Here is a 16,543-nt window from a genome sequence, read left to right on the forward strand (position 1 = left end):
CACCTGTCAAACAAGTTCAAGAACTCTGAAGCAACCTAATCCCAAATGCAATATCCAAACACCAAAACCACTTGCCTTGAGCCATGCTCTCCTTACCAAACATGCCTTCATCATCATCACTTCTATCAGCATACACCACTTTTGCAGCAGCATCCATGCTGGTTCGGACCATGCTGAGTGAAGTCCAGAATGTTACCAATCACCTCATACCCCAACCACTCCAAGAGAGAATCCTATCCAAATTTCATGCCCTCATGGGAAACATTTCGTGCCAGGTGACTCTTGTGATTGATGAATACAATGGACTCTCTCTCAATGAAATGTTTGAGGCCTCTGAAATCTACCTGAGGACGAAGATCAGCCCGACGGTTGCACGGCTTAAGGTATCCAAAGCACCAGGAGAAAAGAGCCTCAGTGTCACTATCAACAAGGGGGAGAAGATTATCGATACTTTTGAAGGTATTGAGCTCGTTTGGCAAATGATATGTACCGAGACACAAAAGACAAGCACTGACTATGAAGGTGGCTTCACTGCAGAAAAGGTTGAGCAGAGATCAATTGAGCTTAGCTACCATAAGAAATACAAGGACAAGGTACTGAGTTCTTACTTGCCTGATGTGTTGGAACGATCAAATTGCATAAAAGAAGGAAACAAGGTGGTGAAGCTCTACTCATTGTCAGGGTTATGGAGTTCAGTCAATCTGGACAATCCATCCACTTTTGAGACCTTGGCTATGGATCCAAAACTCAAGAAGGAACTCATTGAGGACTTGGACAGGTTCACGAGGAGGAGAAAATTTTACCGGAGAGTTGGCAAGGCATGGAAGCGCGGGTACTTGTTGTATGGACCTCCTGGCACAGGCAAGTCGAGCTTGATTGCAGCCATGGCCAACTACCTAAAATTCCATGTCTACGACATGGAGCTCACAAATATCCATTACGATTCAGGCCTTAGAAGGGCTTTGCTCTCTACTTCAAATCGATCAATTCTTGTGATAGAGGACATTGATTGCAGCAGCGATTTTCAAAACCGACAAGACGCAGGATACAATCAAGGTGACAACCAGGTAAATTTGCAGGATCATTCTTCATTTCACTATAACAAGTAACAACAATAGCAACATACTAAGCCTTTATCCCACTATGGGACTACATGAATTTTAGCTTTCCATTCATATCTATCTGTGACCTTATCTACCTAAGTGTCTCCATCAAGTTCTTATTTTTTTCATTATCTTCCTCTATCTCTTCGCTACTCCTCTTTTCACTAACTACACTAAATTTAGTTGAATCATATAGCTTTAACTACACTAAATTTACCATACTGATGATGATCATTCTCATTGATAGTTGACACTATCGGGCCTTCTTAATTTTGTCGACGGACTCTGGTCAAGTTGTGGTGATGAGAGGATACTCATATTCACGACAAATCACAAAGACAGATTAGACCCTGCATTGCTGAGACCAGGCCGAATGGACATGCACATCCACATGTCCTACTGCACTCCTGATGGGTTCAAGATCCTTGCTTCCAACTACCTTGGCATTACCAGTCACTTTATGTTCCCTGAAATCGAGAAGCTCATAACAGAAGTGGAGGCAACCCCAGCAGAAATTGCAGAAGAGCTCATGAAAAGTGAACAAGCAGATATAGCTCTTGCCGAACTCATCAAGTTCCTGCAAGCAAAGAAAATTGATCATGACAAAGCCAACGCTGAAGGAGAAAAAGAAGTAGTGATGAAAAGCCAGGAAGTGAAGGTAGAAGCTGAAATCAAAATTGAGAAGAATATGAGGAAGGCACGAAAGAGATGTGGAAGAAACAGAAGATAATGGCTTCAACAATGTGCATGCAATAAATGTCTGGCCTGTAGAACTCAAATAAGAACTTGCATGCTAATTCCAAAAATAAACTATAATAATGACAGGCTTTTCTATGATTAGTACACTCCTTGGTCAGCATGTAGCTTTGCTCTGCTTCTTAGTATGAATCTCAAATCCAATTTTTTTTTAAAAGTACCTACATTTCCCATCTTATTTTAAAAATGCTACAAGTTTTAAACCACTTCTAAAAATGCCACAATCTCTCCCCAGTCAGCCATCCCTGGTGAATAAATGCAACGATGGCCAATAGTGAGTTTCAGATGGCTAAATGCAGAGGAGCAAGTTTTGTGCAGTTAGCTGGCGTGAATTCACTACAGATATTAACTTGGAAGAATTTGTAGCATTTTTATAAATGGCTTGAAAGCTAAGTTTTAAAATTGTAGCATTTACAAAGGATTCTATCAAATCCAACTCGAGGCTAATGGTCCAAGGTTCCATCAAGTTTTCGTAGAAATACTATAATTTCAAAACTCATTTAAAAAATACAACATTTTCAATATTTACAAATTTTCCATCTCAATCACATGGTGAATTTAATCGAATGGACCTCTTGTTTGTGTCCTACGAGCAACAAAAGCCAGGTAAATTCCATATAATGGAAAAATTAGGCGTATGAACGCAGGCCATGTTTTGGGAAGCACGTGAATGTGTACTACTTGCAGAGTCACTTGGACATTTCGTCGAATAGGTGGCAGGCTACCCGCACAAAACTATTACTAGAACTGCAGACGGGACTCTGCTTCTGCTACCACAAATTAAGAAGCAGGCTCCCTGCAGCTTGGCAGACCTTAGGCAAAGAATGAATTCCAATCCTAGCCTTGACTTATGGTTATTGGCAGGTTTATCCAATATGTAGAGTCTATGATACTGCCACATAGACAGATAATGAACAAGAGCTCCACTCAGAGCTCATACAGGAAGACAATGGCGAGCCCGTGCCCTACTTACCTCCATTCCAGCAAAAATGGAGGAGAAGCTTTCAGGTGACGATCCAGATTGCAGACGCAGCAGCATTAGCGCGATCCGACAACAGTCAACAAGCTTCCAAGGCCGTATATACAGATAGTAGTGGCCCGAATTGGAAAAGGGCTGCTCCAATTTCATGGGCTTGCGGCAGTTACTCAGGACGCCTAATCTTTTTCGACTGAATATAACTGCAGCCCTAAATTACTTAATTAGAGTTTAGGAGTACTTATTTAGCTTACAGGACACCCAATCTTTTTGTATTTATTGGTCTTCTTCAACTTGTAGTACCTTTTTCTATTTTGCAACTACACTTGGGGGTCGCATGCGTTCAGAAACTTAAAATATCGCGAGATTGTGAGTTTAATTCTGCCTCCGTGCAGAATTATGCAATCGCATGTGTATATTCGAAGGACCAAGTCTCGAGCTTTAGCTCGCTTATGTATATTTGAAGGACCAAGTCTTGAGTTTCGACTCACGACAAACCTGTCTATACACGTAGTACAGATCTAGTGTGGATCGTAGATTTTAGAGAAAATAGAATAGTTCAAACCAAAAACCGTCACTGAGAACCCCTCGAATTTTCTACGTTATAAAAAAAAAATTATGACAAATAATCTTTATTTACCTGATGAATATCGCTATTATCTAATGGAGATGAAGATAGAGATAACAAATAAAGTATTATAAAACGGCGGTATAGAAAAGGTAGATACCTAAGAACGTACCGATAAATATCCCTAATGAATCTCATGTAGAAAAGGCAGGACCTATCAAGCCCATTTGAATCAGATGCAATTACCAATTGGATCAGCTGGACTTGAGCCCCCAATTAGATTCATACATAACATATACAAATTTTAGTTTGAGCATAAGAACATCTATATTTCTTTTAAAATAGCACATCAACATTTGACAGACAGAAACGCAAGTAAAACTCGAATTATTCTACAGACCTCAAGTTTACTAAATTGAACAGTCACAGATGCAAGGGATGATGGTAAGGTAAGCAGGATGAAACCTTAATTTAAATATGGAAAAAGGCTCTTTCACCTTGCCGATGCTTCTAGTATGGTTTCCCTGCGTCCAAAAGTTGTAGCCCGTATGAATTCTTCACCTCCGGGGCCAAACCCACTTCTTGGAACTGTGATTGTGTGTGTCTTCTTAAGAATCTCATTGAACACATCCCAAGACCTTGAACCAGGAAAATGAACCCAAACATATGGCGCAATTACGTTGCCATATACCTCCAAGCCAAGCAAACCGAAATAGTCAACCAAGATTCGAGTATTCTCCTTGTACTAGTCTACCAGAGATAGCGTTGCCTAAAAGAAAACTTTTTTAAGTATGACAATTAAGAAGTATGCCTACAAAGTTGGAACAGGAGGTTGTGTTTAACATGGTTAGATCATTGCGAGTACAGTTAATAGAATCCAAGAAAATAGCTTTTTATGAAATTATGCATGAAACACAACCTCCCCCTTCATGCCTTTTGAATGAGAATCAACCAAGTCCTGCACTTGTTAACATATATCCGTACTAAACACTCATCCAAGTTCATGTAGCACAAGACTGAGTGATATGTAGCTTCAAGTGTGATTCTGCAGCCTATCCAAATGCATCTGTACTTCATAGAAAAATGTCCTTGAAAAGAAGCAGGTATCACAGCCATTGGGCAGGGTCCTACGGGACAAGTAGGAGGTCCAATAGGGTTGCTCTCTTTGAGCTATTAATTTCTCATTTCAGCTAACCTGTGGATGCCTGAATGTACTTTCTAGTGGATAATTCCTTTATACTAAGTTCGCTAGAGTTGTGCAATATGCCAAAACCACAAGAGTAAGCTGAAATGGAACACTCGATACAGGAAAATTGCAAAATTGTTGGGAGTTTTTTATTTATTTTTGAAAGGCATATTCATAGTTGTAAATCATGATGCTGCTGTTAAGAGAAACTTACCTTGACACCCTCTGGGGAAAGGCATGCTAACCCACCAGCTTGAGCTATGATGGAAGCACCAATGAAGCAAGTGCAAACGATACGGTTGAAATCATTTCTCACAGGGAATCCATTTGAAAATGAGAGCTCCTCCGGTACCACTGTCCAACCAAGTCGGACACCAGTGAACCCAGCAAGCTTGGAGAATGAAGAAACTTCAATTGCAACCAATAAAGCACTCAAAGCTAAGTTAGATGAGATTATCCTTATGTGTGATTGGCTATGATGCAACCATATGAACTATGATATTTCTCAGCAACAGCAACAAACTTTTGTGGCATTCATTTGGAGGGGGTTTAGGGTGTCAGGGAGAGTAGTGCGCGTATGCTTTTTGATGGACAGTGGAATGCACTCCATAAGTGATAATTAACTTATGGCAATGTTAAGCAAGCTTTGATATTTTCAAGATTGTTTAAGGGAATGTTATGCAGAACAACAACATTACTTTGTGGAAAGTGTTGCCAATTGCAGTAGAGATCATATGCCCACGAGATGGTTAATTGCTAGTGGCAGTGAAGATATTAACCACTGAATGAGAAAATCACCATATAAATAATTGTAGATGTTCAAAAGTTGGTTCTTCAACATTTTAGTTGCTCTTTGCTGAATAACCAAAAACTACGAACATGAGTATCTAATGAAAAAGGGGCAAAAAGAAAACATTTAAAACTACATGGCACATCTACCTCTTTGGCTTCGGGAATTTCATATATCGATCGAGGACTCTCATCTGTGATGTAAGCAGCATAGGCAGTCATACACGATGATTGATCCATTTTCCCTGGCAAATTCCACAAGTTGCTCTAATTGCTCCCTGGATGCTGCTTAGCCAGTTGGATTATTTGGAGTGCAGAAGAAGATGATGTCTGTCCTTGAAGTATTTGACAGATCAGGAAAGAAAATATTCTGAGGCCCATATTTCATGTACTCAATGTTTGTATACTTCCCTGTTTCATATTGAAAATCACCTGCCTGACCAATTATGACACTTGAATCTATATAAGCCTGTTATAAAGCACAATTTCATCACATAGCCATCCGTGCTAAAACAGTGATTTCATTAATAGAGGAAAAGAATAAAAAGGAAATAAATATCTTCAATAAAGAGAGAATGAAACTCTTAAAAGTTCTATTAAAAACATGAACTGGATATCTTCAGTCAGGGTACAAACAAAGTGCAAGTGCTGTTATTTTGCATTAAGTTTTGTCGATGTGCAGAATTGGTCGACTATGTTTCGTTAGCTCGCACTGAGAAAATGAACACAAATGCAAAGAGAAGAAACAAATAGAACAAATAATAAGTTGTACGCATGAAATTTTTTTACGTGGTTTAGCCAGAATGATGCCTAGTCCATGACTATTCTCTAATTATTTCGACAGAATAACAGTATCTTATTCATCATGCCCATACAATGGTTTTTGACCCCTATTTATAGTGTAGGGTGTTTACAATTTTAATAAAATCCAAAATGGAAGGACAATATCATAAAGATAATATTTCTTTATCAACTCTACAAAATCAGGAATGAATTCCGCATTATCAGGGATCTGATTTGCCTTGGATTAGGAATGTTGACTTTTTCTCTAACTGCTTCCGATAAATTCGCCATAATCTCGTGACACAAGCTGAGTAGCCTAGCGGCGTGTCTTGCAGTTTAAGACTTCCCCGCAATTTGACCCAATCCAAGCGACCTGCGACCTCACCGCAACATTCTTCAACATGGGACTTACTAGGCTTTGGAGGGATTGGGCCAACCCATTAGACTATTTCTAGCCCATAAAAAGTGGTCTAGAAAATACCTGTAACACTAGCCCCCCAGCTCACAGTGCGATCCTCGGGCTAGAAGCTAATGTATGCTGATTGAAGCGGGATACGCGAGCTGTCAATCCCCCTTTCAAGCTTCTGCCCAATCATTTCAAATCACGTCGTTTCATGTCGCACACCTTGTTTGAAGTGCATTTAATGCGCACGTTCCTCGTAACTGCTTAATCATTACATCCATGGGTTCCATGATTCTACATGTCACCGTTAGATCTAGGACAACTCATCGGTCTCTCCATCCAACGGTGGAACAACCCAACCTATATAAGCGTGAGGGAATTCTTTTCCCTCTCACTGTATTATTTTGAAACGACTCTTGCTCCTGCACTCTTCTTCTTCCTTCCGACTTTGAGACCCCATTGGTGGTTGACTCAAAGCTTCCCATCTTCCACTTCGAAGATAATTGCTGCGTTTCCACCGGTTATTGCCGCTTCCTTCTAGCTTTTGCAACGATCAATCGGAACGGTAAGCTTTTCGTAACCCGCTAGCCTTGTGGTGATGGTTGTCTTTTAGAGTGTCTGATGAGGTGTTCTTTGGGCCTTCGGGCTAGACGACCATAGGAGTAGCTCCATTTTGCTTTAGAGGTCTAACGGGCTGGTAGACTCAACCCCACCTACCTTGAGCAGTCCCCCTGTTGCAAAGCGCGCAACCTGTCAGATAGAAAATGTCCCTAGGTTTATTTTATTTTTTATTTTTTTAGCTTGTGGGGATTGGTTTGCTTCTAGCGACTTGACTCTTAAATTTATTGTAGATGTCCTCCTCTGGTCAAAGGTGTCGCAACTACAAAATAGGGGACATGGATACTTTGAGCTCTTCGAAGCCGTGCGAAGGATGGATGGAGACCGTTCAAGAGATGACCTCTCATCGTGTTAAGGCTACTGAGGGAACTACCACATCCTTCGACCCTGTCGCGAGCCAACAAGCTTCTGATGAGCGCGCAACTCGCGAGGTGTTCAAGCACTACCCCTCCGAGATGACTTTTGACAATCTCAAGTCGTGCGCGAGGGAGTACTGTTTGCCCACTAGTTGTTGCGTGATGGTCCCCTCACTAAAAGACCACCCAGCCTTCCGCCCAAAGGGATTTGTCACTGTCAACCCCCAACATTTAGAGTCCGGGCTTAGGTTTCCAATCCTCCCATACCTTATAGGCCTTTTAAACGACCTCAAACTTTCCCCTTCTTAGCTCACCCCGAACTCATATGCTCAACGAACCTCGTTAACTATCTTCCTCATGAGGGAGGGTCGCTCCCCTCCCTCTCCCAAAATCATTAGAAGCCTTTATTCCTTCAAGAGTGCCAAGGACGAGTTATACCATGTAAGAGCTCGTCCTTCCGACTTCAAAGGACTCCTCCCCCAGGGCAAGTTTAAGGGAAAATCCAATGTGGGAGACTACAAAACCCATTGGTTTTTCATTTCTTGCTCCTCCCTCTTTAGTCTCTAAAGCTTCGGCTTTGTGCTCATGCCCAGTAAATGAGCTTTAACTATCACTGTCTTCTTCTTTTCTTTCTATCTATCATAATATTATTTTGTAATAATATATTTTTTTTTACTTCGCAGACGTTACTGGAGGAAAACCCGAGCTTACCAAAGCCAAAGCTAAGGAGCTCAAGGCACTTGCTGAGAAGAAGACGAACGACGACAACAACAAGCTCACCGACTATTTGCTACGTGAGTATCATCTCGCACCTTCCCTCGATATTAAGACTGTTGACGAAAAGAGAGACATCGGAGTCCGAGGCCGACAAGAGATTAAATTCGTCTTTGAAGAGGTTGACGCAAGCCAGGGCCTAGGCCAGGAAGTAGCGGAAAATTCGAGGATGGTGAAGCTAAAGCTCTGCAAGTCCGGACAGTCTGCGAGCTCCACTATCGATGCCCCGTTGCCCTCGCCTACTATGACTATTCGAGGAGAGGGGTCCCAATCTAGGGGGCTCTATGAGATGGCTGACACTGTTCCTCCAAGCTCGACTTCCATGGCAGCAACTATACAGACTTCACCAAAACCGGTTCCTGCCGTGGCCGCTGTCTCAGCTGATCGTGAGGAGGTTCCAGCACACGAGGTCCAAACTGATGTTCGTGGGAAAGCTCCTTTCGGTGAGACTCGAGCCGCTCTCGCTGCTGAGAGCAAAAAGAAAACCTCTTCCACCTCGCTTTCTACTCAACAAACCCGACCGAAAAAGAGATAGAAGGGAGCTGTTTCTTCCGAGAAAGTCGTGTCTGAGGTCGTAGCTGGGGGGTCGTACTTCGACGTCCTCCTCAACGACTTGGGCAAGATCCTGGGTAATTCTACGAAGACTCTGGACAGAAAGGACGTGTTGGGTGAAGCGTTCTCCAATTATGTAGCTCATCACAGCCTCTTGGTAAGAATCTTCATTTGACTTCGTTGATATCACTCATCTTTTTTCTCATGTACTAATCTTCCATCCTTTGCAGGTTTCCCTAGGCGCCTTGAAACAAAGGAAAGAGATCGCTCGATTTGCCAAAGATAAAGAGTAACTCGAGGCCGTCGTAAAGGTGCACAGGAAGGAGAAGATGAAGCTGGAAGATAGCTTGGCCTTCCTGACCAATGAATCCAAGAGGGCTTGGAACATCGCCAACGGCTTGGAGGATCGCGTGAGGGAGGCCGAGAGGGCTAAGGAGGAGGCTGGGGACGAGCTGGCTCACGAGAAAGCAGCTTACAAAATGGGCCTGTCCTCCGCCACTTCGAAGCTCAACAAAGTTGAAGCAGAGTTAAGCAAAATAAGGACCGAGCTAGAGCTAGCCCGGCAAGAAGCTGACGCTACATCAAATGAGGCAGAGGCAGCGAGACAGGAGGCCGAGCAGATCAGAGAGGAGGTCGTGCAAATAAATGCCGAAGTTGAAGCCCGAGTCGCTAAGGAGCGCAAGGAGGTCGAGTCCGAGACTTGGAGCCAATTTCTCTTCACCTTGTGGGAGGAGCATCCAAAATTAAACTTCTCCTTCTTTGGTGAAAAGGCGGTCGAGGAAGTGAGGAAGTTCGTTGCCAAGGCCGCAAATAAAGAGGTTGCCCCCAATTCGCTCGTGCCTAATCAGATAGGGGCCGACCATCCTCCTGAAGTCGCAGAAGACCTGGCTCCCCAAGACGTCGTTCCTCCGAGTTAATACTCTCTAGACTACTTGGGTGTCAAGTTTTCTTCTTTGTACCAACTTTTGATATATATATATAGACAAATTATGCTTGCTTGTCACTCGTACTTTCCTTAGTGTAACTTTTGTTGTCAGCTGAAAGTGAAACACAAAAAACATGTTTAATATTTATTTCAAAAGCAAATCTAACTCAACCTTTGCAAGCTAAATGGGCTGCGGATATCAACGTCCAAGTTAATTCGGATGCGCATTATCTCACTATTCAAAAGTTGAATAATCGTAAGTAAAAATAAATAAAAGGGTTGAGCTGCATGTCCGATAAGTCGTCAATAATGTTTAGGCAAACGAGAACAGACCCCAGCTAAAGCATCATATCTCGGGAGAGAACTTGATTGAATTATATTCCGTTACCAAGTTATATGTCCAGGTAGATCATAATCTAATTTCAGCTAACATACCATGGCTTCAGAAGTTGATTGAGGTCAAGATGAACACCCAAACAGGTCGCAAACCATGACTTCTTGGCCAAGATGAGAGGACCTCAACTAGTGAACCATGACTTATAAGTTTTTTTTTTTTTTTTACCGAAATGGTTGCTTAGTAAGCGCTAAACCATGACTCTGCGGTCAAGATGAATGGGTCGTAGCTTGCAAACCATGGCCTAGGGTGAGGACTAAGATGAATGCTCAGAAAAGCCATGAACTATGGCGCATAGGCCAAGATGAATGAGCCCTAGCTCGCAAACCATAGTCCTTTCAACCCCGAATTTATCTTATTTCCTACCTCTTATTTTTTAACAAAAGGTGGACATAATAGGATTTGATAGTAATAATCAGGAATTCAATTTATTAACGGAGTAATGTCAGAATAAACAAAACATCAATCAATAATTAATATCACACAAAGAAAAAGTGTCGCTTACCGAAAATATGGTCTGAGGTGCTCTGCATTCCAAGCTCGTGGGACTTCGGCTCCATTCATGCTAGTCAAATGATACGCACCGTTGCCCAGGTTTTCTTTGATAATATAGGGGCCCTCCTAGTTCGAGCCTAGTGTCCCGTCGTTGGCCTTGCAAGCTCTAGGAAGAACAAGGTGCAGCACGAGATCATCGACATTATAGCACCAAACTCAAACCCTCCTGCTATAATACCTCGCGGCCCGCTGTTAATAGGTGGCCAACCTTATGCGAGCTAGCTCCCTTGCCTTCTCAAGTAAATCTAGGTTTGCAGTCAGTGGCTGGTCATTGTTCTCTGGGTCGAATGTGGCTCTTCGCTAACTGGTCACTTCATATTCCGTTGGGAACATGGAAATTTGATTACCAGAACTTTGGTCGAGACGACCAGATTCAGGTCATTCATTGTGGGCCTCCCCATAACGACGTTGTATGCGAAAGAGCAATCGATGATCAAGAAATCCGTCATCACCGTAGCTTGGCGATCTGAGTCTCCAACCGTAAGTGGGAGCTTGATACGTCCCGTCGGAGTCATCGCATCTCCAGTGAAACCATAAAGTGGCTCTGGGGATGCCATCAGCTAATCTGACCCCAGGCCCATTTAGTCAAAGCATCCACTGTACATTACATTCATCAAGCTGCCTGTGTCTACCATAATTCTCCGCACTTCAATATTACCAATTCGAGCTCGAATCACAAGAGCATCATTATGAGGCCAGTGCACGTCTTTGGCATCCCCTTCTGTGAAGACGACGTCGTTTGGGGCCACTCTGGCTTTCTTAGACAATCCGTCATATCCAGCAAGTAGAAGGTGTCCGGCCTCCCGAACACAACGTTCGTGAGATCTATTAAAAGTTCCTGCGATATGAGGCCCACCATGAATAGTAAAAATAGTTCTTACCGTGGGTGTCTGATCCTGCTCTGGTGCTTGATGAGGCTCTAATCGAGCTGGCTGCTGATTTCCTGATCGTACCACATAATCACACAAGCGACCTCTTCTAATCAATTCCTCAATTGCATCCTTTAATGCCCAACACTCGGAGGTGTTGTGTCCCGCCTCGTTGTGGTAGGCACAAAACTTATCTTTATTCCTAAATCTGTTGGGGGTCCTTATGGGATTAGACCTCCCAAAGTCCTCCTTGTTCTTCTCAACAGCGAAAATCTTATACTGAGTGTCAGACAAGATACTGTAGTTCTCATAGCAACCTTAGCGCAAAGGTCGCTCGCCTCCTTGCTCGTTCCTTACTTTCTTAGCGACCTAATCATTAGGATTTCGCCCCTGGCCCCCTTTGTCATTGTCGCCATTGCCCCCTTTCTTGCTCTGGATAGTGTTTCCAGGTCCATCCTTTCGGTTACCTTGCTTCCTCGAGCCAAAAGTTTCCTCCCATCTAATCTCCTTTGCAACTCATTTGTAGAACTCACCTAGGTCCCTTACGGGGGACTTATAGATGCTCTCATAGAGCTTCCCATCTTTCCGAAGCCCCGCAGATATCGCGATCAAAATACTCTCGTTCGATGGGTTCTCAACATTATTAATCTCACGCCTGAACCTCTCAATGTAATCCTTCAAGGATTCGTTAGACCGCTAGAACACTGTAGCGAGGTGACATGACGGGGCGAACTACCTCCTAAGCAATCTATATTGTCTGATAAACTTCCTTTGACATTCCTCCCAAGTACAGATACTGCGAGAACGGAGACTCCTCAGCCAGGTTTGAGGTATATGTCTCAGGGTCGCGGGGAAGACACGATATTTCACTAACGAACTAGAAGTCCGCAGGTCCATCTGGACATTGAAGGCATCCAGATGGTCATATGGATCACCATCTCCATTGTACTGAGGGATGATAGGGATCTTGAATCTGCGAGGGAGAGGCTCCAACTCGATTTCCCTGGAGAACGGGGTCCTCTCTCCGCGGTCTTCCCTCCGATCATGAACCCCGTGTCTCGCCTCCAGCTACTGGACCCTCTGCAGTAACTCCTCCACGGTGGGGTCCTGATCCATAGATCGCCCAATGGGAGATCGCCTCTCCCATCTACTACCTCGCTCTGGCGAATAGCGATCTCGCAGCATACGTCGTCTCTTATTCCCAGGATCCAGCGAACTGCGATATGTGCCGCGACCCAGGCTGACCCTAACTGAGCTCTCTCCTCGACGCGAATCTCCACGTCGCCGACTCCCTTCATGAACCTCTTCACGGCGATCTCCGTAACGATTCACCCTTACCCTCAAACCTGAGGGGTGCGCCTCCAATTCTTTCCCCCAAGGTCGTCATTCCTTCAATCTTCTTGACCACGAGATTGAGGAATGCCCTAACCCAGCCTGTCGCGACATTCCTCTAACTTCCCTTCCATCTGGAACAGGTGTTTCCCCCCGAGGCTGAAGGACACCCCTGGATGGCGCAACCTCCACCTGCTTTTAGGTGGCTTGAACCTGCGTTTGGGCTAACACCCTAACTACATCAGCGAGCTGCATGACTGTACTCTTCATTGCTTCTTGACGTTGTTGCCAGGCCTGAATCGCCTCTATCCCAGAGATAGGAGTCACAAGTGGGCAAGGAATCCACGGGGGGATGCCGGTGGTAACTCCTGCCAACTGGGGAACAAAGATAGTTGCAACGGCTACGACCGTGCCCCCAACTAGCAAAACTTTCGGCGGTTGGCTAACATAGTCTTCGGGTTGATTAGCCACCACTTCAGAACTCCTTGTGTTTCTTCCTCTTGACATTGATATTGATTAGAGCAGGCCCTTCCTCTAGCGCCAAAATGTTGACGTTCAGAATTGGTCGACCGTGGTCTTCCTCTAGCGCCAAAATGTTGACGTTCAGAATTGGTCGACCGTGGTTTGTTAGCTGGCACTGAGAGAATGAACACAAATGCAAAGAGAAGAAACAAATAGAACAAATAATAAGTTGTATGCATAAAAGTTTTTTACGTAGTTCAACCAGAATGATGCATAATCCACGACTGTTCTCTGGTTATTCCAGCAAAGTAATAGTAATCTTATTCATCATATCCATACAATGGTTTTTGACCCATATTTATAATGTGGGGTGTTTAAAATTTTAATAAAATCCAAAATGGAATGATAATATCATAAAGATAATATTTGTTTATCAACTCCACAAAATCAGAAATGGATTCCGCATTATCAGGGATCTAGTTTGCCTTGGATTAGGAATGTTGACTTTTTCTCTAACCGCCTCTGAAAAATTCGCCATAACCTCGTGACGCGAGCTAAGTAGCTTGGCGGTGTGTCTTACAGCTTAAGACTTCCCACGATCTGACCCAATCCAAGCGACCTGCGACCTTGCCGTGACGTTCTTCAACATGGGACTTACTAGGCTTTGGATGGATTGGGCCGACCCACTAGACTGTTTCTAGTCCATAAAAAGTGGTTTAGAAAATACCTGTAACAAGTTCAAAGAAACATAAAATAGAAAAACAATTTTGGTAACAAAATGAAACAATGATAAATTATGGCAAAGCGAATTAATTAAGAACTCAAATGAAGAGATGGAACTAAAGTTCTATGTCATAATTGTTTCAAATTTATATTTTCTCTCCCCTTCCTTCTTCTTCTCCAACAAGCCGTTCGTCGTCGTCGCCACTTCCTTTCTCCTCTCTTCTCGCTGCCATGTCACTGCACGCAACCCTCATTTCTTCTCCTCTCTTTTTTCCTCTCCTCTCTCCTTTATCCTCTTCCCTCTTCTTCTCCAGTAACCCTCTCACCATCGCCTCGCCTCACTGACCACCTCAGAGAGGGAGGATGCAGTGGCGGCGGTGAGAGCAAGGGAAGGGGAGAGAAGAGGAGGAAGTTGGGAGAGAGAGACAGAGATAAAGACAGGGTGGGTTGAGGAGAAGAGAGACCCCAAAATGACTTTTTTATCCCCAAACTAACATGGGGTAAAGTTTCCCCACATTAAATGGGGTGCACAAAATCGCACTATTTTTTGTGACATTGGTGCAAGACCCAAAAATAGTGCAAAATATTACTATAATTGGGGGCTATATCCAAATGATTTGTGCACATATATCTACACATTAGCTAAATATTGATTTCAAAATGTTATTGAGCAAAACTCATATTTTACGCATTGAGAACTTTAGATGAAATGTTGATCACTTTCTAACATCAAATATAATATATTAAATATTTAATTTTTATAATTTATATCTATTAATTATTTAGTCAGTTTTAAACGTGTAATAGACGTGTCATTAAACACGTGAACAATGACTAAATATCTAATCAAAATATATATATACATGTCATTAAACACATGAACAATGACAAATATTTGATCAAAATATATATATACAGAGACTGGCATACACATACATATACACACTTGTACGCACAAATTGTGAGTTGTCAATTAAAGCAAAGAGGATAAGGAATGATGGGCCAGTCGCGAGTCGCCAATCAAAGCAAAGAGGAAAGGGATGGGTGAGTCGATCCTGAGTCGCCAATCAAAGAAGGAGAAGGGTGAGTCAATCGTGACTTGTAGGTCGCCGGTCGGAACAAAGATGAAGGGTCTTGATTAGTCAAGACTGCGACAATTGGTGGGAGACTCGATTGTTCCGTTCAAGTTGACGAGAGAGAGGAAATGAGAGCAAAGACAATAACCAAAGGGGAAGGAGTGGACATTTTTCATAAGAAGAATATTGTGTTTTTAATGTGTAGGGTAATTAAGGAACATTTCCTTCCTAATTTGGGCAACAAGCATGAAGTACCTTCCATTTTGGAGATGTGCTTCTCCACCTTCCCAGCACAGCCTTGACAGTGCAAAGAAACTCTCATCACCACTACCTGAAACTACACATTTCACACACACACACACCCACCCATCTCATCAAAGTCCCTCTTAATCCTCCCTCTACACTACGGTAAGCATGTTATAGCTCAAATTCAGCTGACCTGAAACACTTGCTCCGTCGACTTCGAGGAAGCCATTGGAGGCAGCGGTTTCTGAATGGCTTTTACATCACTTCTCACAGGGGTTGATGATCTCATCTTGTCATGATCGGCCGAACTAAATCTACGAGAGTGGTGATGATGATGACGATGATGATGACGACGACGACGATGATCAACCAGGCGAGCGTACCTGACGACGCTGTTGTTGATCAACTTGGCGTGCTCCGCCTTGGGCCGCTACGGCGCTATCACCGAGCGAGGATCGGCGGGGACGCACACTGTCGTGGCTGCCTGGGACTGGCAGATAAACCCCCCATCTTCATCTTCATCCTGGTAGACTTGGTATTCATCTTCGCCTTTCACATGCGCGCGCACACACACACACACACAATCGCTATGGATAGAATGACAGAGAGAAAGGAAAGCTAATGGGTAGAGAGATGATAAGCAAAGTGAAGTAGTGAGAATGGAAGAGGCTGATTGGCTTACCGTTTTTAATTGTAGCTTTAAGTTAATTAGCAATTAGAATAAAAGTTGTGTAGTGTTTAAGTTAATAACGTGTTTGGATAAATGTACTTTTAAGCTGTCAATTAATAGTTATATATTTGGTTTGTAAAAGCTAATAAGTTGTCAAAACTGACAAAAAGACTAAAATAGACATGATATTAAATAATTTAAATAAAATTTATAAAAATATTTTTTTTATAAAAAAAATTATAAATTAATTTCTAAATATTAGATAAATTATACATACTTATTAAAAAATATATTAACATAATATATATACATCTTTTATTTTTTCTTAAAAATATTACTATTAATATATATATATACAATATATATACACTGTATGTAATATATATTTATATATATTGTATATACTCTGTTACAGATCGGGGACGCC

At 42.7% G+C, this 16,543-nt stretch overlaps 1 protein-coding gene and 1 pseudogene across 1 annotated transcript; one reads left to right on the plus strand and one right to left on the minus strand.

Annotated features, from left to right (window-relative positions):
- Positions 1–83: 83 nt before the first annotated feature.
- LOC127801598 (AAA-ATPase At3g50940-like) lies at positions 84–1,943 on the plus strand. The gene is made up of 2 exons (XM_052336865.1): positions 84–1,067; positions 1,351–1,943. Exons 1-2 carry the CDS (start codon positions 84–86, stop codon positions 1,831–1,833), a joined length of 1,467 nt encoding a protein of 488 aa, XP_052192825.1. The 3' UTR covers positions 1,834–1,943.
- Positions 1,548–5,671, minus strand: LOC127801599 (probable LL-diaminopimelate aminotransferase, chloroplastic; annotated as a pseudogene).
- Between the last annotated feature and the right edge of the window lie 10,872 nt (positions 5,672–16,543).

This window comes from Diospyros lotus, chromosome 5 (genome assembly GCF_014633365.1).
Source record: "Diospyros lotus cultivar Yz01 chromosome 5, ASM1463336v1, whole genome shotgun sequence".
Classification (NCBI taxonomy): domain Eukaryota; kingdom Viridiplantae; phylum Streptophyta; class Magnoliopsida; order Ericales; family Ebenaceae; genus Diospyros; species Diospyros lotus.